General features: G+C 42.1%; 1 protein-coding gene across 1 annotated transcript in view; it reads right to left on the reverse strand.

The window, feature by feature from the left end:
* Positions 1-25,607, reverse strand: part of DPYD (dihydropyrimidine dehydrogenase) — a 1,077,189-nt gene that overhangs the window by 1,006,333 nt on the left and 45,249 nt on the right. Inside the window, exon 2 of the mRNA XM_083157059.1 lies at positions 8,071-8,181. Coding sequence (XP_083013185.1) covers positions 8,071-8,181 — 111 coding nt within the window. The remainder of the gene's footprint in view (positions 1-8,070; positions 8,182-25,607) is intronic.

A 25,607-nucleotide genomic window follows, 5' to 3' on the forward strand; every position in this document is an offset into this window, starting at 1 on the left:
ACCAGTCTAACTGGACTGGAGCTAAAGACTGAAGAAATAGTTGATTTGAGGAATTACCAGGATTACTGGATCGAAGATGAAGACTGAAGAATGCAGCAATGAAGATCCAAAAGACTTAAGCTGGAGCTCAGGAAGCTTGACCTTATTCAGTAGCAGATACAGTAGGAAGCATTGTACTTCTGTTTGGAGTCAGAGCACTGCCTTTAAAGTACTTAGGTTCTGCTGATTGGTTGCTTTGATAGGCAGATGTCTATTGGCTGGGCTCTGAAAAGATGGCAGCATCTGGCAGATGTTTCCATTGCTGAAGTCTGAACTCAACATGGAAGGAGAAGCTGCTTTAGCTTATTATGCACAGCAGCCCTCCTTCAATCAGCCATTTTTGTTACTGCCCAATGGCCCCAGTATCTTCTCCCCACCCGCTGCTCCCACTGTATATGCTTGGCTGCTCGATCAGAGCTTGGGCTGAAGCTCTAATCATGGTTTGGCACAAATGTAAAGCTGATGGTGCTATCAGACCATCCCACCATACTGCTGTCAAACTGAATCTAAGCTAGCCCTGGGCTTGGAATTAATGCCCATAGGCATTCCTAATGCCCTAGGCATTCGCTTAGTTTGCTTATGCCTAGTGCTGGCTCTGACCACAGAGGTATACAACTCATTGTGAAACGTAACTGCAAGGTGTGATTCAGGCCCATTTGTCTAACATTTATCACACATACAGTAGTATAATGTACTTGTATTTATTTCATTTATTAACTTTTATGAAATAAAAAAATGTATTACATCAGTATATAATATGGTTGCATAAGTTTCATGTATTGCTACCTACTGCACTTATGAGTCACTTAGGGTAGAACCTTTCATTCCCAGCATTTCCCAGATATCCATGTTGACAGAAATGCTTTTATTAAATGCTTCAAAATAGTTTCTTAAAAAAAAAAAAAAAAAAGAATCCACCATCGGAGCAAAAACACTTATGACAACATTTAATTCTATAGGACAAATGCGGTGAACAGAGAATGCTTTTCATTCTATCAAATTGTCCTTGAACATCACACTTTTTAAAGTCAGCCTTCAATTTAATTCACAATAACTTGTTGCTAAGTAACTAACCTGACTTTTTATATATTAGAAGATATAACAGCAGAAAGTCAAGATAGTATATCTATACTAGGGATGTGTGAGTATGAATTGAGGGAATCTGGACACCCCCATTCCGAACATGTGCTCCAAGCCCATTCGGGGGAATTCCTGACCAAACTCAAAGTACGGGTCTCCAGACCTCGCGGGATCCTGCCGTCAGATCTTGGGTGATCCGGACCATATAAAGCCCGCCTGCCTGCCCGCCGTCCAATCCAGCGATAGTGTTGTCTGCTGTACTAGTCCAGTCCAGTGAAAGTACTGTATAGTCCAATCCAGTGCCAGTCATACTGCTGTATAGTCCAGTCCAGTGATAGTTTGTGTATAAGTCCAGTCCAGTGGCACTGACTTTAAAGTAGAGATGTGCGCCGGCCATTTTTTGCGGTTTTGGATCTGTATCTGCCTCCGGTTTTGGATCTGTATTCAGTTTTGCGACAACCGCCCTTTTTGGTTTTGGATCTGTATTTTTTTTTTTTAAGTCATATAAACAGCTAAAAATCACCAAATTGTGGCCTGTTTTGTTCATATGGTGTTATTAACCTTAATTACCTTCATTTCCACTCATTTCCTGTCTATTTTGAACACTTTTAAAAATAATAGCATGGCACTTTAATAAGCTATATGAAGAAATGCACCTAAAGAAAAGAGGAGAAAGGTGGAACTGTCCTTGGGAACTCCCACCCACCCTTACATTGTATAAACAGGACATGCACACTTTAACAAACCAATAATTTCAGCCACAGGGTCTGCCACACGACTGTGGCGGTGTTTGGGTCCCCACAAAAAAAAGAAGAAGCAATGTTCCAAACAGAGCGTAATGGTCACCGCAGTCTCAAAGTATCGTGATAACACAGCTAGGGTATGGACAGCAGCCACACTACCATATAAACAGATGGGGTACGGACAGCAGTCACAGTACCGTATAAACAGATGGGGTACGGACAGCAGCCACAGTACCGTATAAACAGATGGGGTACGGACAGCAGCCACAGTACCGTATAAAAAGATGGAGTATGGACAGCAGTCACACTACCGTATAAACAGATGGGGTACCAGCAGTCACACTACCGTATAAACAGATGGGGTACGGACAGCAGTCACAGTTCCATATAAACAGATGGGGTACTAGCAGTCACACTACCGAATAAACAGATGGGGTACGGACAGCAGTCAGAGTACCATATAAACAGATGGGGTACCAGCAGCCACACTACCATATAAACAGATGGGGTACCAGCAGTCACACTACCGTATAAAAAAAGATGGAGTGCAGACAGCAGTCACAGTACGATATAAACAGATGGGGTACGGACAGCACTCACGGTACCTTATAAACAGATGGGGTACAGAGCTACGGAGAGCAGTCACAGTACGTGGGAGAGAGAATTTTTTTTAAAACTTTTAATAATTTTATTCATTTAAAAAAAACAGTGGGGTACGGCCTGCGGTCACAGCAGTAACTTATAAACTGGTACAGAGCTGCGGACAGCAGTCACAATACCCTATAAACAGATGGGGTACCAGCAGTCACAGAAACGTATAAACAGATGAGGTACCAGGCTATAGACGGCAGTCACGTTATCGGCATATACTACACACAGTGGGTGTACAGTATGCAGTGCACTGCACACACTGGGTTATGTGGAGTTATACACTATAAAACAATACTGCTAGTGGTGCTACTAAACTTAATAAAATAAAAACTTGTGTCCCCTGCCTATAGTGCCTATGAAACAAAGTTGGTGCCCACTGCCTATGAAACAACAAAGCTGGTGCATCTGTCCACTCCGCTGGTGCCTCTGCTGGTGGACCACTCAATGGTAAAATATTGCGGGTAGGAGCACCAAAATTATGACTGCTATGATGAGGGTTGATGGTGCTGGGAAAGGGGAGCAGGGTCAGAGGCGGAACTAGTGGCGGTGCTAGGGGGCACCAGCCAAAATCTTGCCTAGGGCGTCATTTAGGCTAGGGCCGGCTCTGGCTGTGGCTCTATCAGGGAGACCAGTGGCTGCGGCTCCATCAGGGAGACCAGTGGCTGCGGCTCCTTCAGGGAGATCCATGGGGCCAGGGCTCAGCGCCTGCAAAGCAGGGAGGCGCCGGTCTGGAGAGGCGCACTCCCGGCCTGCTATGCCAACCCTGCTGCTGTACGCTGCTGCTACTTACCTGTCACGCTCACTGACAGCGCAGCGCAGGAGAGAGGAGGCAGCTTGAAGAGCGGCTCCCCTCTATGTTAACACTCAGTCTATGTTAACAAGTGATGTTACGCTGGATGCCCACCATCCAGTGAGCATTAAGCAGCAGCAGCCTCTCTTCAGTCTTTCCCCCACTTCCTGCACACGGTGACCCGGGCACGCCCAGCTCCTCTCCCCCTAATTACACTAGCGGGGTCACAGCAATTCTGCAACCTGTGTATGCATGCACTCAGTGCATATACACCTGAAGCTGCTTGCCCTAGAAGTGAACACAGGTATGCAGCCTTCTTACTTTTTTTTTTCTTGTTTTATGAATACATTTTTATTTGTATATTTAAGATAAGCATATATATATATATATATATATATATATATATATATATATATATATAGATATATAGATATATAGATATCTATATATCTATATTTAGTGTAGGTGTATGGGCAGCATTCTGGGAGAAATAGAAACAAAAACCTGCATAGCTTCAACTCAACATTATATATATATATATATATATATATATATATATATATATATATATATATATATATATATATATATATATATATATATATATATATATATATATATATATATATATATATATATATATATATATATATATACATACATATATATATATACATATATACACACACATATACACACACACATATATATATATATATATATATATATATATATACACACACATATACATATACACACACACACACACACACATATATATATATATACACACACACACACACACACACACATATATATATATATATATATATATACACACACACATATATATTATATATATATTATATATATATTATATATATATATATATATATATATATATATATATATATATATACACACACACACATACACATATATATATATATATATATATATATATATATATATATATATATATATATATATTCTCAATCCTCAGCACACAGCCAACCTAGATATGGGGGTGTACCTGTCCAGAGCCTCTCTTGAGGGATAAGCCTCTGTAAATCCACACCAAGGTGTTAAGATGGCACCCTAGAGACTTTCCAGTGATGAAAATGAAAACGGTGTTGTTTATTCACATATTGTCTATGTTTTGGGGAATATCCAGAGTCTGTTCTGTCTTGAGCAGGGCCGGTGCTAGGGTGTCCTGCGCCCTCCTGCAAACCATACATTTTGCGCCCTTTCACATTGCCATTGCAACAAGCTGCAGCCCGATTGTGGGAGTGTATGCAACATGCGATCCTACTGTATGGAGGATCTCGGGTGCATGTACAGTACATGTATATGGCAATTCGTATTCATAATCATATTGATGTACTATCAATACGAATTGCTGTATTTTCGGGATAGTAAATGTCAAAAATAAGTGTATTTCTGGATACAAATACTGTACACCTACTGTATTTTTTACAAATTTCCTTTAGTAAATTTCCTCCGACATGTCATCCAGGCATTCACAGACAGCGCTACATGCCTCAGTGCAAGTGTCTGTGAGGAAGAGGGGGCAGGTCGCATGAGGAGGACAGTGTGTGTGCGGTGCAGGGAGCTGCTCAGCCTCTCCATACTGCTGCCCGCTGTCAGACAGGCGTGCAGGTGGCAGTGACAGTGAGGGCTGAGGCAGTTTTAGCAGAGCAGGCAGGGAGACAGCACCTTTTCAGCATGGCGCCTCCCTGCTTTGCAGGAGCTGCTGAGTGGGTAGCGCCGGCCCTGGTCTTGAGGAAGGGTAGTCTGTCCCCGAAATGTAGACTACATGTGAATAAACACCGTTTTCATTTTCATCACTGGAAAGTCTCTAGGGTGCCATCTTAACACCTTGGTGTGGATAGATCTCTTATCACACTTCCCTGCTCCTCCATAACACGGCAACTACTGTATTTCTCCCCTCTCCCCTGCTCTTCCACCTGTGTCTATGTCAGCGTATATGCAAAATCATCTTTCTTTGTGTCTGTGTGTCAGCATCACTGTGTCATTGTTTAATTATCTGTGTCAGCATCAGTGTGCCAGTGTCCATGTGTCAGCATTTATGTATGTCAGTGGCTGCCTGCATGTCTGTAGCAGAATCCATGTGGCTGTATGGTAATGTCCGTGTGTCAGCGTATATCTGTTTCAGAGTCTGTGTGTTAACTATTAGGGCCTGTGTGTCAAAATCTGTGTGTCAGCATCTGTCTATGTCCATTTGTCATTCTGTCTGTGTCAGCGTTTGTTTGCCAGCTATTGTGTCAGCATCAGTCTGTGTGTCAGCTTATCAGCCTCAGTCTGTGTCCATGTGTTAGCATCTGTCATTGTGTCATCATTTCTAAGTGTGTCAGCATCCATGTGTTGACACCTGTGTATCCATGTGTCAGCACCTTTGTCTATCCATGTGTCAGTGTCAATGTATAAGCATCTGTGTATCAGTATGTTATTGGCTGTCTGTGTGTCAGTGTCATCATCCGACATCTGTCTGTGTGTGTGTCCAGGTGCCAGTCTGTCAACGTTTCAGCATCTATGTGTCAGCACTCATGTTTTAGCTTCAGTTTGTGTGTCAGCACCTGTCTGTGTCAGCATTTGTATTTCCATGTGTCAGTGTTTTAGCATCTAAGTGTGCTAGAGTCTGTCCGTGTGTCATCTGTATGTCAGCATTTGCCCGTGTAAGCATCTGTGTATCCGCATGTCAGTGTCGTCTGTTAATCTATCCTGGTGTCTGAGTGTGTCAACGTCTGTGTATCTATGTGTCAGCACCTGTCAGTGTGTCATTGACTGTATGTCAGACTTTGTCCGTATGTCATCTTCTGTGTGTCAACATCTGTGAATATATCAGTGCAACACTTCCCCAGTGTGCCTCACCACCCCTCTCTCCACACAACTTGTAGTAAGTGGCACTACTACTGTGGGCATTGTGTATATGGAGTATTACTGTGTAGCTTAACATGAATAAGGGGTACTACTGTGTGTTGCAATGTGAAAAAGGTAGACTACTATGTGGTGTATTGTGATTAAGATTGTGCCACTCTGCAGTGTAATATGAAACGTGGGTACCTTTGTGTGACAATGCTTCTTGTGAGAGTAAGCCTTTTAGTTTTGTTACATGCGCTGAAGTTATAAAAGTGAGGGCGCAAATTTATAGTTCGCAGGAGAGCGCTAAACACCCTAGCACCGGCCCTGCATGGGGCCTACATCAACTTCAATTACTACTTCTCTGATAGAAGTATAATAAATGTATTTTACTTTTTTTTTTGCCTTCAACAATTTTTCCCATTGTCTACTTTCTGGATGTTTTGTGAATATGGACATAAGTGATCTTCCACCACAAAAAGTTTAATAGATTAAAGACATGGGCCCTAATTCTGGTTGGCTCACAAAGCAGTTTTATTTCACTTGTTTGTGAGCCTTATAGCAATGCCCGCCGTTCGCTCAAATGCCCACCCCCTGCTATTCGCATATTTTCCCTGCAGAGCTGTGAATGGATGGTTTGTATATATATATTCATTTGCAGCCTTGCGTTACGATGGTCACTAACCATCAAATGATTTTTGAAGCACTCGCTAAACTAAGTCACTCTCTGGTGCCTTAGATCAGCAGCGCAGTTCTCTGTGCCATGGAAGGCAGGTGTTTTTCTTCCAGAATGTTTTGGGTATGCCCAGGAAATGCTCGGTATTCCCATGTGAATGCCCCCGCCCACCTTCTGTGCACCACACCGCTGCAAATGCCTCGAAGACTATGCAATCTTATGCGCATGCGTAGATACTTCTTGACTTTGCAATGGGACAAACCAATTCGATTGAGGGCCATGATTCTGTTCATGGGTAATATTTCAGCAATTTCAATAGAGAATCAAAGTCTGGATACTGTAATAGGGATTTACATACTTAATGATGGAATTGTAAGATTAAACTCTAGGAATAAAACCTGATACAAAGATTCATCAGAGCTATACTGGTTCATTCACACAGAGCAGAATCTTTACAAGAGCATCAATGGTGGGCGTATGCGCAGGGTCATTTCTGCGCATGTGCATATAATGGGTGTGTGCATGCACTGCGGACAAGGTGTTCGCCAGGTGCACACACCCAAGTGTGCAGGCACTTGTCTCATTTGAATATAGGAAAGCCCAGCATTTCATGGACATGCCCATGAGAATGCTAGGCGTTCTCATGCTAATGGGATGATGATGCGGGTGCGGGAGGGGAGCAGCTGACATCACCAGATGTCAGCTGCCCATCCACCTGCTTCTGTGTGCAGACACACACACCTAAGGTTGCTCTGAAAAACCTTAGATGTGAGTGTGCCTTCCACAGCATTCAAAGGGTGCCAACCATCGAATGATGTGGGTGTTCCCCCGCAGGCTGCCAATGGATGTTTATTTAAAACACCCATTCGCAGCCAGTGCATGTGAACACACGCTGTGAATGGGTGGCAGCCAGGCCACCATTCGCAAGGCGGGATTTTGTGGACTCTCAAAGCTGGAAATTCGCAGCCTTGCAAATCAACCAGAAAAACCTCCTTAAACGGAGTCACTATATATAAATAATAGACTATAGATCATGCCTTAATCAAAATAATTGGGATTTTCTTTTTAATATTTTGGTCCTTAAACTGGAATAATCAAGGAAGGTAGGTTAATAATTGTGCTCTGGTGTAAGGCAGCATAAAATAGTATAAAAACATACAGAAAGTATAAAAAACTGAGACAAATAAATAAATAAGGAATATAGTACATACAGAACAGCTTCGGTCAGGATTTCGTTTCCACTGCTTCTTAACCTGCTTTTTGGCTGCTGTAGAATGTAAACTAGCGGCAGTTGCAGTCCGGGGATTTAGTGCCAGGATATTCTGCAAACATTGAGAAAAGTGTTACTAATAAAAATCCAGTGCGAATTAAAATGTACAAAAACATATTCTCCCAATATTTCGGATAATTGACTCAAATGATAGAACCATTGTCAGAAGCAATTACATTTTGAAACCTGTCCATTTTATTTTACCAATTGGAAAGTAAAATTCAAAAAAATAAAATAAAAAAATATAAATTAAAAATAAAAACATAATTGATGTTTTTCTGTTCCTGTCTATTTTTGTCATCACACCTTTACTTTTTCAAAAACTCATTTATTAGGTGATACTGTCTGCATTTTTTGATTTATTCCTCGGTATTGTCCACTATTTAAATAACACCACACAGTAGTTTCCATTATTTACTTTACACCACACTGTAGATGCACTTACACATATTGTGCCACAGTAGAGCTCATCTACCTAATTCCCCCTCTTCCTCCTTCTCATTTCTTCTCCTCTGCATATCTCCTCATTCCTCATCAACCCCCCACCCCTACCACCACCATGCAATTCCAGGGCCTGGTCAAAATACACTGCAGCAGAGGGGCAGAGGAAGCAGGGTCTCTGCAGATTCCATGTGAAAAGACCGACCCGGTCTTGAAACGTTGATGGCATGAATATGTGAATTTTGCACAATATACTCTATTTGATATTTGATTTACTACAAACAGAGTGCCGCCTGATTCTTTGGTGTAGCAGTACCCATGGAATAGTGCTGTATATATATATATATATATATATATATATACACATACACAAACACATATATATATATATATATATATATATATATATATATATATATATATATACACATACATACATACATACATACATACATACATACATATACACACACACACACACACACACACACACACACACACACACACACACACACATATATATATATATATATATACACACACACACACACACACACACACATATATATATATATACACACATACATACATATACATACATACATACATACATACATACATATACACACACACACACACACACACACACACACACACATATATATATATATATATATATATATACACACACACACACACACACACACATATATATATATATACACACATACATACATATACATACATACATACATACATACACACACACGTAAGTGTTCAAATAAAATAAAAAGAGTTGTGATCCTTGGTTATAGACTACCGTTAGACTGATTTAATCTCTGTTGGCTGTTAACTTCAACTAAATCTTTTGATGGACAAGGTAAGAGGTGACAGAGTAGATAATGCTAAGAACTTAACACAGCATGCAATAGTAGCTTTGCAGTGACATGCCAGGTGGAACCGCTGGATATACAGGATGCCTGACATTGACAGATGACTCCACATTCTATAGTTCATAGTACTTTGACAGAGTACAATTTTAACATCCGTTTTGCCGAAACTTTGCCAATCTGTTTTGCAGCTGTTATTTCACTCTTAAGTAATGGTTTATTCACACACACACACACACACTAATTAATCAGCTTTTAATTTCTGCCTAATGTCAAGATTAGTTCCGCAAATTATTAGGTCTAAAAAAGTCAATATTGGAGACTCGTGTGATATTCTATTCCACCTCATTTTTATTCCAAAGTATAAAATATGAGGTGTGGGCCAACAGTACGGTTGTAGAAGTTGCCATAAGCTGCCTTTTTAAAGAATTGATTTTTAAATAATACTATGTTTCAGACTGCTGCTACATCTCGGAATGGGATTCAACGGATTCCAATTAAGTCATATATGCAGGAAAATATGGGCATGCAGTGTGCTTTACCCACTACAGTACATTTGAAGTAGAGATGTGCAGGTTCTGATTTACTCTGATTTCAAAGCAGGATCTTATTGGTTATCCCAAATTACATGACAGTTGTTGATAGTTGATAGCCAATAAGATCCTGCTTTGAAATCAGTGTAAATCAAAGAGTAAATCAGAGCCTGCACATCTCTAATTTGAACACAATACAGTGCAATGGCTGACTCAGCATGTGGGCATGCTAGATGACTCAAGAGTTACCTTGAGCTCCCAGATTCCCTGAGAGTACTTCAGCATTCCTTTAAAACCAAAATTAGTAATAAAAAGGAGATGAGTAGAGGTTAGGTAATACACAGAACACAACATCAGAGCTCAACTAATTCAGCATACACAGCTAGATTCTTACATAAAGCTTATAAGCATGCCCTCAGTGGCATCACCCAATGCCAAAGGTTAAATCCCCCATTGTTGTCACTCTTCGGGCTTGCCCAGAGCTAATGGAGCACTGCATCCAGCCTTCCTCAGCACAGTGTGGTTGATGCTGCTCAATGACACCAAAACCATAGAGCAGCTTTGCGATTTTGAGGTCATCCAGTGTGGTCCGCACTACCAACATACCCATAGTCACTGTACGATTTCATTACCATACAGAAACCAGCCACAGATTACATTTATATAAAAAATAGATAGCTTTAACTTCTGATGCAGTGGGCACTGCAGACTGCACCACCATTAATGGTTCCCACTGCCAATAACGCAGACATGACAGATGAGAAGGGAGCCAGACACATAGGCTAATTACACTGTAATTATAACAGAATATAGCAAAAGCAATAAGTATCCTTTGTCCTTTTCAACATGGCTATTAACCACATTATTCCAAGGACAACATATTAAATATATGCTCTAAAATTTAATATGGAACCAAACATGGAGAATTAACTAATGAGTTATTCCTATACATTGATCCACAGTGCCAAGTTATTGTACACTATGACCTCAAGTCAACTTTTGATTTCAAGATTAGGAAGACATCAGTTTCCTCTCTCTCTCTCTCTCTCAAATAGAGGAGCTACAGTATACCAACAGTTATCGTGTTGGCCAGAACTCATTGGCATTTGGCCTCTAGAGCTGCCACGGTTTATATTTATATATTAGTAAGAATACCATTTGTGTTAATTTTTGGATCCAGCTATAGGCAGGTATTCAATGCTGTGGGCGAGCGGTGACAGTGAGCAGGGCTTCCTGTTCGCTGTCACCACTCACCCTGTCAGTATTCAACGCACCTGCCCTCATACGCCAATTCCCCCTCGCTCCATTTTTTGAGTGAGGGGGAATTGGCATATGTGGCTCCAGAAGCAGCGAGACTCGCGGCTAAATACAGCGAGTTTTCTGCATTAGCTGTGGGTCTCACTGTTTTGGGGAATTCTCCCCGTCCTGTTACAGCAAGGATTTCCCCAGAACGTTGAATAGAGCAAGCGGCCGGCTTAAACAATGAGGATAGCTGGTTTTCTGCAATCCTCGCCGTTTAACCCCCTCACCTGCCGCATTAAATACCTGCCATAGTCTCTTACAGTAGATGATGCTTATGGTGTCTTTAAAGCCTCTGTTCTGTTATGCATTAACTATACTATCACATTCACAAGCTCAACAGGTCCACTGCACCCTAACTGGTATTGGTTTGTGGAGCACTCTATGACTGCGGGGAGAAGTTGAGTAAAGAGAAAGAGCAGAATTTATTTTCACAAATGAGGCTAATTCAGTCATTGTTCATTCTGTGTGGAGGGGATTTCCTTTCTGTAGAAGGACCATCTACTTTCAATGGAAGTCATTTTGTGCCCCCATGTTGTGTTTTGGGATTGAAATCCAAGCACATGCCCAGAAATACAATGATGAGCTTCACAAACCCAACATTTGACTCATGTAGTGATTTCTTACATGTCCGCACACATCAAGCTACATTATAGGCTAAATAGTGTAGTATTTAAAAGAAGAGTGGAAGCCATTTTTGTGAAATGAATAAAAAAAAGTGTTGTGTGTTATTGAACAACATTTCACATTGTCACAGCTGTTAATAACTGTGTTCACACTGGAATCCAGATGGGTGTATATGTTGACAGTCAATAGATCTACACCATATGGTTAACATGGTCAAAATGTTGACATAGCTATAGTTGACACATGACAAGGCTTTTTGGGGATTTTTGATAATTTTTTTGAACATACTTTACTCTTTCCAATAGTGAGCCATGTGGATGTTAAAGTATGCAGAGCCACCTGGCCTGAAGCAAGGTGAGTGAAGCAAGTTATGGCATACACTAAATGTGGGTCCACATGCTTAGGTGTTGACATGGACACAAAATAATGTAAAAAACTCATGTCAATGTTTTCATGTGTTGACCTTTTCTGAGTCAACCTTTTTCCAGTATTGGCCTTATGCATGTTGACCTAGACATTTTCAAACTACTGTACCACACCAATTTTACAAGGTAGCCTGGATCTGGGTTATTTCTCTGTTGTCCTATTGCCGGCACTTTAAGGTAATTGAAAATGTTTTGGCTCACCATCTCCTAGCATTATTATTCTAGCTCTCCTGTTCTAGCATTATTACAAACATTCCCCGATGCGGTCCCTGTACACCGTAGATAGGTATAAGGTCTAGGGATATGCATTGAGTTTTGGCTTTGTATCTGGATCTCCATTTGCATTTTGGATTTGGATTGGTTTTGCCAAATCCACCCTTCTGGGTTTTGGTTTTGGATCTGTATTTTTAGTGTATTTGTTTTATTATTAACCTAAATAATATTAATGTCCAGTCTACTCTGAATACCTCAAAGCTCACAATATTGTTTTTAAACCAAAAATTTGCACTGAGGTAGCTGAAAGGGTACTTATTTCCTAGAACGGCGCCCTTTTCATTGATTGTATGCCTTAAGTGTAAGGTACTTAAGGCATACAATCAACGATTTTCTGTCAATCACCTGCTAATTTGAAAGAGAAAAATAGCGTTGATCGCGTCCATCGCGGCCCATTGTAATGGGCCGCGATGTGACTGACGCGATTAACGCAATTTTCCCATATAATAATGGGATGTTAAATTATTTTTCAAGTCAAAATTGGGTTGATTGCGATTATAATGGGCCGCGATGCGATCAACGCGATTTTACATAGGGGACAATGGGAAATGGGCCAATATGGCCCATTTCTCATTGAGTATGGTTATAAAGTATGGTTAATGCCCCCCCATTGTTAACGCCACCCCACTATTGACGTCAACCCAAAGCGTGGCGAGCGCAGCGAGCCCGCGAGGGGTGGCGGTACGCATCCTCCGAAATTTTCATACCCCCACTATCCACGTCGGTGTGGAGTTGATATTATAAAGTGTGGTGAGCCCCGCAAGGGGACGCGTATACCTGTGAAGTTATGCGCGTCCCTTCGCGGGGCTCGCCACACTTTATAAAATCAACTCCATGGGTGTGGGGGTATGAAAAGGTCGGAGGACGCGTACCGCTGCGCTCGCCATGCTTCGGGTTGGCGTCAATAGTGGGGTGGCGTTAACATTGGGGGGGGGCATTTAAAACATGAGGGGGTTTTCTATTAAAATGGGGGGTTTTGGGGCTTTTTACATTGAAATTGTTAGGTTCCTGGGGCCCCTCCTGCCACCCTACCTCCGTTGTTTCAGAATAGCTTTGGCGGACGCGTGCGGTACTAGGCTTCGCCAATAATAGCCGCGTCCGAAGGAGCCCGTTAGTCAGGCTCCAACCCCGATGCCACCTGGTCTTGAGAGGAGACAACGCGACCACCAAAGCTAGGAGAGAACAAGGGGATAACAACCTAACTAGCCCTAAGGCAGAGGCCCCCAGGAACCTGGGATGATGAACTAATCCGGGAACTATGGCCGGATCCCTCGGGGTATCCCAAAATAATATAAAGCAAAGATACCAAAGCACAAATAACCAGACAACGTAATACTGCGACACCGTCGCGAAACGCAAGAGATCCTAGTCCCACAAATACCTGTGAGACCAAAATACCACTAATGAAAGTTGTGACCCCACAACTAACATACAGGGATGAATTAACAACCAATAAGGAGGAACAAGGCCCACCTCCAACAGGGCACACAAAAGAGTAATGATGCTACTCGGCGGTAGCCCAGGATAACTCACGGCACCCAGGAGGGTGTAAGAGATGTGGGTGTCCGGACCGAGTGGGTACTGCCGAGTGTTCACCAGAGATGGCTGCCTGTAGCTGAGACAGCTGACCCGCAAGCAACAGGAATCTATCACCGGCGTCTGAGAACATTCTCAGACCGCTGATAAAGGGAGCGGGACCAATGAAAGAGAGGCACCTGAGCCAAGCCTCTCATAAGGTGATAGGCGCAATGAGAAAGGGCGCCAAGCATCCGGCGTCCTGACTGCTTAGAAACAGTCAGGACGCAGGTTTGAATCGCCCGGCGTCTTCCGTTGCCTGGCAACGCGCCGGGAGCTCTGTCACTACCGCCGGAAGCAGCGCGCCGGGCTGGTTGCCTAGCAACCTCCGACGTCCGGAAGCTGCGGAGGATGTCTCTGCCGTGCGGCTTTTCCCCTGACCCGTCCTACGGTTCCTGCACGTAGCGGAGGTCTGGGGCGTCCATGTGGCCACCACACCACCGCTGGTAGGTGCGTCCACGGAGCCCCGGGTCCTGACAGAAATCAATGTAAAATCGGGTCTCAGGGACCATTTTAAATTGATTCCAATGTAAAAATCGGGTCGATCGCATCGCATGCGATTTGGTTGGCATGCGATGGACGCGATTTTTCCAACCCGATCAATACAATCAAAATCGCGGGCGCTGTGCTAGGAAATAAGTACCGCTGAAAGAATAAGATAAGTGACAAAAGTGGGCAACACAAAACAAGTGGCTCTGCAGTGGCAGATAGAATGGCAGTTTTAAAAATTAGGCCCCAAAAAGCACATAATGCAAGAAAAGAGGTGCAGGATGGAATTGTCCATGGGTCCTACCTCCCACCGTTATGTTGTATAAACAGGAAATGCACACTTTAACAAACCAATTACTTCAGCAACAGGGTATGCCACACGACTGTGGTTGAAATGATTGGTTTGTTTGGGCCCCACAAAATAAGCTGCCAATGCTCCAAAGGGCACACAATGCAAAGAAAAGAGGTGCAAGATGGAATAGTCCTTCTGAAAAAAGATGTCAGTGGTGGAGATTAGAGATGTTAGGCAGGAGATAATGGGCGAGATGTAATAGGGTGTAATGTTTTAAAATCTCACACTTTTTAAAAATAATCACAAATAGAGTATAATAGGGTGCGATTTTTTTAGAGAAAGTCCGAATTTGTGCGATTTTCATGCATGTGTGATTTTTAGAACTCTTTATGTACAATTTTTTAGACGTGAAAATGTGTGGTGTTTAGTAAATAAATGGCCTCGGAATTACCCTCCTGATCATAACCATCCCTGTGCTCATTGAACTGGTACAGGAACAAAATGTGTAGGGGTCTACCAGCACCAGGCTCTTGGACTAGTCCTAGTTCCAAAAATGCAAGTGAGAAAAAACTGGGGTCCCCTGTATTTTGGAACCAGCACTGGGCTCCAACAGCCCACGGTGTCATGCCACAGCCAGGGGGACACTTTTTATGAAAAGTCCCCTGGCCATACCATGTGTACCAGGGCTGGCCATCCCTGGACAGGGTACCTGGGGGAGTGGGGACCTCCTCAATAAAGGGGGTCCCCCCCAGGCTTCACCCATCCAGTACTGAAGACCAGGGCTGTCCAAAACATCCCAAAGCAGTGGACACCGGGCTGATAAGTGTAAAATTAAATGGAAAAAAAAAACACATTGATTTTTACAGTCAAACTTGGCAAAACTTAAGTCCCAGCATGCGAGGCATTAATTGGTCCCTTTGGACTTGTAGTTCACCTGTAAAAAGAATGATAAAATAAACACACACACCAAGTACAGTATAACTTTATTCATTTAATTTTACACCAAGATACATTACCCTTCCTTGCTCCAGCAGGGATTCTCCCCAACAGCTCAGCGGGTGTAAGCTAGATGCCCTCTGAACGGACAGCAGACAATCTCGCTGTCATACTGCTCTTGAAGCTGGTCCACACTGATTGGCTGAAAGTCTCTCCATGGTGATGCAAACATAGTAGGCTGAGCCGAAGAAGACATACGGGAGTATGATATGGGCAGGTGTGAGATAATAGATGCATTTCCCCATAGTAGGACGCCCATAGTAGGTCCCCCCCTGCACTACACCCCCTTTGCAGTATCAATATCCATGCTGTCTGAAATCACAGCCAGAATGAAAATGGCGCTGATCGCAGGGACTTATATAGGGTCCAGGTCTCACCAGAATCGAACAGTGGGATGCAGGGGCGTAGCGAGGGCGGAGCCACCGGAGCACGCGCTCCGGGCGCAGAGAGATCAAATGGCGCCGGAGCCGCGTGCCACCGGCTCCCCTGCCCTGCTTCCCCGCCCAGCTGCAGCGTTTAGTTACTTACAGTCGGAGTGGAGGTGCCGAGATTTAGCTGCCTGTGACTCAGGCACCCGGCAGGTCAGAGCAGCAGGGACAGTGGCATCATGGGAATTGTAGTTTATATGTTACTGCTCAAACTTTGAGCAGTTAACGTTTAAACTACAAATCCCATGAGGCCATGCTTTGGCCTGGGAGGAAGTCTCACACAGGTGAACTTGTGAGACAGACGGAATGGGAACCGCGCTGGTGGGATCAGGAAGGATGCATGCAAGGTCAGTGAATGTGCAGTTGAGAGATAAGGCTGTCCTGGAGGGAGATAGCTCCCAGCCTCACCCCCTCACCCCCTCCTCCCTGGCTACAGCAGCGTCATCAGCCTCAAGAGCTGGCTGTAGTTAGCCGCCCTGGAGGAGGAGAAGTTTTGCTGCTGTCGCCCTGTTACTCCTTACCTTCAATAAGGTAATTAATGTAGTTAAAAATAGAAATAAACATAATAAACTTGGGGTTTGGGATTCGTGGGGCGGGGGGGGGGGGGGTGGAGAGGGAGAGAGTGAATCTCTCTGGCTTTTGCTGCCACCCAGGCCATGCTGTGTGCTGTATTTATCTTTGTTCTTTATCTGTATGTATGTATATACATATATATAGCGCAGCAGATTCCGTTACAGCGTCTTATATAGCGCAGCAGATTCCGTTACAGCGTCTTATATAGCGCAGCAGATTCCGTTACAGCGTCTTATATAGCGCAGCAGATTCCGTTACAGTGTCTTATATAGCGCAGGAGATTCCGTTACAGCGTCTTATATAGTGCAGCAGATTCCGTTACAGCGTCTTATATAGCGCAGCAGATTCCGTTACAGTGTCTTATATAGAGCAGCAGATTCCGTTACAGTGTCTTATATAGCGCAGCAGATTTCGTTACAGCGTCTCATATAGGGTCTTATTTTTTACGTTTTTTCTTTTCAAATGTAACATGCCAACACATGTTAGCCACGCCCCCAATTCATTACCGGGGGGGGGGCGACAAAATATGTCCTTGCTCCGGGCACCATAGCACCTAGCTACACCGCTGGTGGGATGATGATGATCGGCTTCATTCTAGATCTGGAAAATTACGTGAAGGAGCAAGCAGTCCGTGAACCTGCCTGGGTTCAGGTACGTTCGCTCAGCTCTAGTTTGTATAGCTGTACATTCTGCAAAAGCGCAATCATGGAAACAACTCTTCCCCCTATTTCAAATTATTTCATTAGTAACACTTCCATTTCACCATGGAGACTGAGTTTATGCTTTACTCCTCCCCAGCTAATTCTCCTATTACAAAATGGTTTACCTGGCATGAATGTGTGACCGATGGAGAGGGCAGCCAATTTCTCTACAATCCTTCAAGTCATGTCCTCAACAATATAGTTTAACTGAAAAAGCTTTTGGCTAATACACCTATTCCTATTTTTATTTTTGCACTTAGTAATTATATGTTTTTTTTTTTACTTATTTATTACCAAGTAGTGGTTAATTATGTATGTTCGATTTTGTGATTATCTATAGTTGACAACAGCATAATCATTTAAGAAGAGGTGGTTCTGCAGTTCACAAAGCAGTTGGTGTTCTATAACAGTGGGGTCTTTAGCTCAGTTTAAATAACAGGATTTTATAACCTTTTCCTGAAAGAGTGCTGTGCCCCGTGTATAATGCATTTATCATTTTCATAATTAAGGTATCATCACTCTTAGATAAAGCACTTCAACCATTAAGTGCACCAGACCTCTCATAAGCAGTGATTGGCTTGATTAGTTGAACCAGAAAATAGAAAATGACAGGAATATGCAGGCAAAAAAAATGATTGCAAACCACAGAGAAAATGAACAGCACATTTCTAGGTACCGTACATGACTTCTGGTAGCTTATTACCTCTACAAAATCTCAAGTAAATAAAGCATATGAAAAGTTTAAAATGTCTAATTCACTCCTGCCCCAATAAAACGTTTAGAATGCATTTTGCAGTCATAAACCAAGAAATTTCATGAATTTATACAGCCATATAAATAAAAAATAGTTTCAACCAGTATGTAAAAGACAGTGTGTAAAGTTTTCATATTTTCATTTAGAAAGTATTTTATGTAAGTGATAAATGATCTTTTTTACATTTTGATAATGTAATAGAACATATTCATAGTCTCACTGTCCCAATTTCCTGCACCTATTTAAATTAGATAAATTATGAATGCTTATACATAGCACATTTCTAGAACAAGTGAAAGCTAGCATGGGGTCACATTTCTCTTAAGAGCGAGGTCAATTTAACAGTTTACATTTAAAAGCGATAAACTATTTTTATGGTAAGGATATGAGTAAAAGGTCTCTTCCTGCTTGGAGAAACAATTTTTTGTGAATACTGTATGCATGTTATACTGTATATATTGCATTTTCTTCCTCTGTAAAATGAAATTTTAGACAATACATCACAGTACAACACAAGTTTGGTTATATTTGTAGAGCAGAGGTAAGGAATGAGAACATGCATTTGATTTGAGCCTTTACTTTTGCAAGGCAATAGAAACATTAGATGTCCTCTTGCAAGAAACAGTTACTCAATTTAAATGAGAAAAGAATAGAGTTAATTTCTGCTCAACAAATGGACTCGATGCTTGCACCATCTCTGATGTGGCAATAGTCATATCTCATCCTATGTCCAGGACAATGAGCCCCCATGCTACCAATTGCTTAGACTAGAACAACCCTATTCAGGTTTGTTAGCAACAATAAAAAAAATAAAAAATAACATGCAAATGGCCAAAACCATGTTGCACTGCAGGTGGGGCAGATCATGATAAAACATGTGCAGAAAGATTTAGGGGGTATTCAATATGTGCCAATATTTCCAACAGGGGAAAGATCGTCAATTGACTATTCAATGTTGCCGTTTCCGACAACACTGAAGGCAGATTCCGGCAAAACAGGAAATTAGAAATGGACACAGTTACCTAATGCGCACAATGCAACTAATAGAGAAGGGGATTAATGTGGTGTCCACACACCACGTGTAGACAAACAGAAAGGTGATCATGTATGGAAACACAAAAGAGGTGTCCTCTCCACCGACGCTCAAATGGAATTGAAATTGTACATCCCTGGTTAGGGGAGGACACCTTCTCTTCTCCATCTCAATATTTGTCCAGAAGGTCAGAGTAAGGCTAATCTGGTGGTCCTCAATAATCAGAGGTGCATAGATGTAAATGGAGACGATTCATCATACAGTTTAGGAGGTGGAAGTACCATACATCCCAGGTAGGGGATAATTGTGTCTCTTCTCAGTCTTCTCTGACTGAAAACAAGTTGTATCTGTTTTGATGGAAACTGCCCTGGATTGTCGAATTCCCAGATGTTTTTAGACAATCCGCAGATGTTTTCACCAACATGCACACTTTCCGACAGTCAACGGAACATTGAATACCGGCTGTCGTGTTGCAGTCAAGCTGGGCAAAAACAGTCTGTTGGTACGTCTCGACAGTCATAATCCCATATTGAATCCCCCCCCCCCCCTTTAGATTTGGGTAGGGTGTATGCAAACAGAAATCTAAATGGCTGGGTTAACAAAGCAGACAATATTTACTCTGCACAGAAACCATGTAACACACCAAAATCTAAATATATTTGCCCATGTTACAACAGCCCCACCTTCAATGCAACATGGTTTGGCCCATTTGCAAGCTTTTTTGCTTTGCTAACACAGCAATTCAGGTTTCACCTAAATTTGCTATTCTACCATAATTCAAGCAATGTATTGAACAACTTCACACATACAAAGTTATAAAAAAAAAATGGATATGAAGACAGTATATCTTTTTTTTTTGTTTCATTTGCACTACTAAACTAGATTGATTCCATTTGTGCAGAATGTCTATAATTTTGTGCCTTGCTAGATGCTAATATGCACTTCCAGTTTACAGAGGAGCACCCAGATACTGTAGGTAAGAGTAGGAATGCACTAATATATACATTGGGAAGGCGCACCACTGTTAAAGCAATGCATTTTATTATTTGTATCAAATAGATTTCCGATTTAAGGCGATCCCCAGATACAACACAAATTGCTCCCAAATGAATCATTCATTTGCCAAACATAAAATTTGATAAAAATCACAATATACTTTGTTATATTATTAAAAGAAAAAGAAGTGTATAAATTTTTTTGTTATTTAAAATTTCTTTTTGGTATAAACACATCAGATTAAATCTACACTCAAATCATACCCCTTTCACATCGCTGGTATATTGCTGGGTTTTTTTGCATTTTAAAAAACGGTACCAGCTGCAGTGTGAAAGCTCCCCAGCCAATTTACCGGTTAGAGAATACCAGTATTTCAAAACGTTTCAAAAACTCTCTCTGGTCGCTGATGAAAAGGAGAAACTGAGCAATATAGCTCCCCCATGTGTACGGGGCTTTAGAGTAGCACTGATTGGGCAGCAGGGTAAATGGGAATTGTAAAACCTGGAGTAGTCTTTGAATGAGGCCAACATAATAAACAGGAGACGTGCATGATCAGGGCCGGATTAACAATGGGCCTGATGGAGCTACAGCTCCAGGCCCACTGTCCTAATAGGCCCATTTTGTAGCTGAGGGCCAGGGCTTTCCAACGAACCTGGCCCCGCGTCACTAGCCTCCCAGGAACCGGAAATACCGCCAGGCAAAGCTGGAACGTTTTCCCCATAGGATAACATGGGACCCGCTAATTCCAACCCCCACCTGGTTCCAACAGCTGCCAGTTCCCCCTCCGGCATTACAGAAGCTTGAGGTTGATCTCAGTCGGACCCAAATTGCTGCGCCTTCAATCTGATACCAGGCTGGTCCATATGGGTTCATTGGTTCCAGAGATATTGCGGGTAAACCAATTTTTTTTTTTTTTCATTTCTGAAAGGTAATTTCATGGCTGTTCATGTTGTTTGAGAGCAGATTTCTCTGGAACCAAACGGGCCAGTTTCACGGGACAAAAATCATTCGAAGTCCACTCAAAAGTCTCATGTAAATGGGTCAGTTGGTTCTGAAGATATAGCTTGTTTATTTAAAGGGGGGAGGGGTGCTTTACTCTCCCCCTCGCACCAGAAAAAGCAGGGACTAGGCTGGTGTAAAAGGGGCCATCTCGGGAATGTCCCTTCATGATCCTGGGACCATATTTCCTGGTAAGTCCCTGCATTTTCTGGTGTGAAAGGGGTATTATTTCAAATAGCCGGGACCTGCAGTGCTCTGAATACAGCCGGCCAGCCCCCTGCTCTCTGCCTGGCTGTCAATGGCTGTCAATTCTGCCCGGCGGCAGCTGTCCCCCAGTTACTGCGAGCATATATTCCCCCTTGGCAATGAGCATGTAATCCCACATGGCAATGAGCATGTAGGTAAGCAGTACTTATGTAGCATTTTTTTTTTAATAGGCATTATGGTGTTTGACATGATACGTAATAATAATGTGTGTGGCTTAACATGTAATGGGCATTATGATGTAAATGTTTAATGCGCACCTATGGCGCGCAATGCCCCTGTTTATGAAGCATATTGTGAATTTTTGCTCAATCCATGTGCCATAGTGTGAATTTTGGCTCAGTTGGGGTGAAGTTTGGTTCATTCCATGTGGCATAATGTGTAAGAGGCAAGTACAGTATACGGGGTTACTATTGTGTTGCATGATTTGAATAAGGGGTATATGATGTGGTAAACTTAGGTGACCACAGACAAGGTGCTGAAATGTTGTCTACCAAGTTTGGGCTTTTTTCTATGATTAGAGTGCCGCCTCACCCCACAAGTATCTTAGGATATCGGCATCCTATCTCCCTGCATTTTTCCTATGCCAGCCCCCTGCCTTTTCCAGGCATATATAATTAGTTTAAAGTATTTACACATATAGAGACACACCCATGAGCAGACCACCCAACCAGAACACTGGTCACGCCCCCCACATTATTAGGTGCTGGCCACAACCCCTACTATTGCGCATAATAGGCCCTTGATCATTTTCAGCTCCAGGCCCATTTAGACCTTAATCTGGCACTGTGCATGATTCCATTCCACCGGTAACTATGGAGTTAATGGCTGAAGTAGAACTCAGCCAGCTGCTCATTACTAGCACAGGCTCAGGACATATGATAGTCTAGCTCTGGGGTAGCCAACCCTAGTCCTCAAGAGCTACCAACAGTGCATGTTTTGCAGGTCTCCTCACAGAATCACAAGGGAGCTAATTAGCTCCATCTGTGTATCTTTTAAAATGTGTCAGTGATTAATGAGTGCAGCTGTGCAGCAGCTATGTTGTCTGGAAAATGTGAACTGTTTGTAGCTTTTGAGGGCTAGGGTTGGCTACCACTAGTCTAGCTGCAGTAGGCTGGGATACACAGGACTGAAAAGCAGGTATGATAGAACAAGTGCAAAGGCTTCAGGGAGGATTGTGACATAAATACACAAATGTAATAGAACCAGTACTGCAAATTCTAAGCTCACAATCTCCCACTTCATGGTGAGACTCCTGTCTCTTCCTTCTGGCAGCTAATCTCTGGTCCATTGCGATGTGTGAGGGCTTAGATCCACACATACAGTATATTATGTTGTAGAAATAGCTGGTACACTGGGCAGGTGCAGCAGCTCTGCTTTGTCCTTACATTGCATGATGTGGTGGCAGTTCTAGTAACCATATTATATACCAGTGCTATTCTTGTCATAATTTAAGGCACTTGCCAAGATTCTTGCCTATGCGTACCAGGAGACTCCACTACAGTAGCTCTCACAGGAAGAGGTATGTGTGCAGAACAATGTGAGTAGTTCGATGACACTCTCACCATCATAACAAACCTTCTACCTGACTCTTAAGCTGCATATTGCTAGTGATGGGAGTGTGCCCCGGCGATAAATGGCTGGGTGCGCGCTCCTGTTTTCTGCCCCATTCTAATCGCTGGTCGCAGGAGCTTGCTCCTGCGACCAGCTGATTACCTCTGCGGCACCGCCGGCAGAGATTCCCTTTCATCAGCGACCATCTCTGGTCGCTGATGAAAAGGAGAAACTGAGCAATATATTGCTCAGCCATATATTGCTAGCAATATATGGCTGAGCAATATATCTCTCCCGTGTGTATGGGGCTTTACTACTTGCTGCAATCTTAAAGAAAAAAATGTAGGAGTTCAGTGCTTAGAGGGAGCTGGTAATAAATATGAGGAATATATCAGGAACAGAGATATGGACAAACGGTAAGTAAAGTAGATAGAGGAACTTGTGCATAACAAAAAAGAGGAACATGGTATGTTCTTCTGGGAAGAGCAGGGAGATTGCAGAGAACTGATAAAAGAGAGAAAACATACTGTAGAGACGTAGAGAAGAAAAGGTTGGTGGACAAATAATTTACCATCTATCCAGCCTTAGAGCTCCTGGGTTGACAGTATGCCTCCATCCTCATTTCAGGACTGTTCCTTTTGTATGGTGCTAAAACCTCATACTGTACATCGTGATCACATGGGTCAAGGATTTAATCTTGCAGGATTTGAGATAAAGGATGTAGGCACCATAGCTACATGTATTTATGTTGTGGCTGTGCTCTTAAATGATGTTGTTATCCACACCCCAAATGCAGACATCCTAACAGTAAATGGTAATGCTTTCATATCACTAAGGGGTAATACTGTGTGGTAAAATGTGAACAACATACTAGTAAGCAATGTAACATGAATAGTGGACACTATTGTGCGGTGAATTGAATATAGGATACTACTGTGCGGTGTAATGTGAATAAGGATACTATTGGGCAGTGTAATAGGAATAATGGGAATTAATGTGTGGGGGAATGTAAATAACATGGACTGCTGTGATGTAATGTGCAGAGCTTGGATCCTATCATCTCATGCAAGAAATAGGATCTAGTATTGGAGGCTGTTGCTGCAAAAAAAATAAAATCCTATAGCATTTTTTCAGCAAATAGAGATTATGAGACGACTACATGTTTAAAAAAAGTTTGTAAACCTTTACTTCAGTTCAGGGTTGTAGTGTGTCATTACATCAGACTTTACACCCCTGTTTCTGAAACAAGCTTCATTAATGTATTTCCTCCCTGAAGCCTACTGCTAAATCATGATAAAATGGTCTAAGCCCTGGGTAAGTTTGTTACCATAATTAACTTAGCTACATGTTAAAACCACAAATTACCTGAAAGTACATTGGATGGCATTTTTATTGTTAAGGGATTTTAGCTCTTCAGAGGCAATCTTTGTTCTCATGTTGCTGTGTGACAGGTCAAAGTAAATGTAATGAAGATACAATTAATAGAATTAATAAGCTCTGTTGTAGGTTGCAGATAATATAATGAACGGGTGATGCTAAATCCTCCAGTGATTGCAGTGTGTACCTTCACAGATGGATGAGTACCAACAGATGCTAATTATTGCTTTGGCCAACACATACCTATCAAAGACAAGCCACTGTGTTTATTACACATGAATTATTTTAAGCAGTTCATATTTATATTGCACTAAAATGCATCATATGGAGCGTTCTAGTATTATTCATTTTTCATTTATATATTGTCAGTTTATGCACACTGCTTATTAGACATTGCAGGAAACCTCCTAATAATACGGAAATAAAATGATCAGATATTCCTCACCCAATTCCCTACAGAGCTAAGCCTTACCCACAGACACTATACTCCACCCCAGTCCCTTTTGCTAAATAAAGATTGACACTTCAAGCTGTGAAATGAGTGGAGAACTGGACAAATGGGGAAGTTGCCCACATCAACCAACCAACTTCTACTAATCATTTTATAGAAGGTAGTTGATAAATGTTATGTCAAAGCAGATTGGTTGCAATATGGAAACTATTTCACTAGTCTCCTATTTTTACTGCTTGATACATCATGGTATTGATAAGTTGACAGGGAATATACTGTAACTACATGACATAGTCGATATCGTCAAATGGTCGACTAATTGAAAGATCAAGGGTTTTTTTATGCCCAAAAATAAAAAAAAGTTAACCTTTTTTTATGGGTCGACCATTTCCATGTTGACCTTTCTGCTATTTCAGCCTTGTCCATGTTGACAATTTGGCATCAACTTAGACACTGTTGACATTTTATACCATAACCACACAGTACACCGTGCACCCATGTTTATTAC

The sequence above is a fragment of the Crinia signifera genome, chromosome 8 (genome assembly GCF_055691185.1).
Source record: "Crinia signifera chromosome 8, ASM5569118v1, whole genome shotgun sequence".
Classification (NCBI taxonomy): domain Eukaryota; kingdom Metazoa; phylum Chordata; class Amphibia; order Anura; family Myobatrachidae; genus Crinia; species Crinia signifera.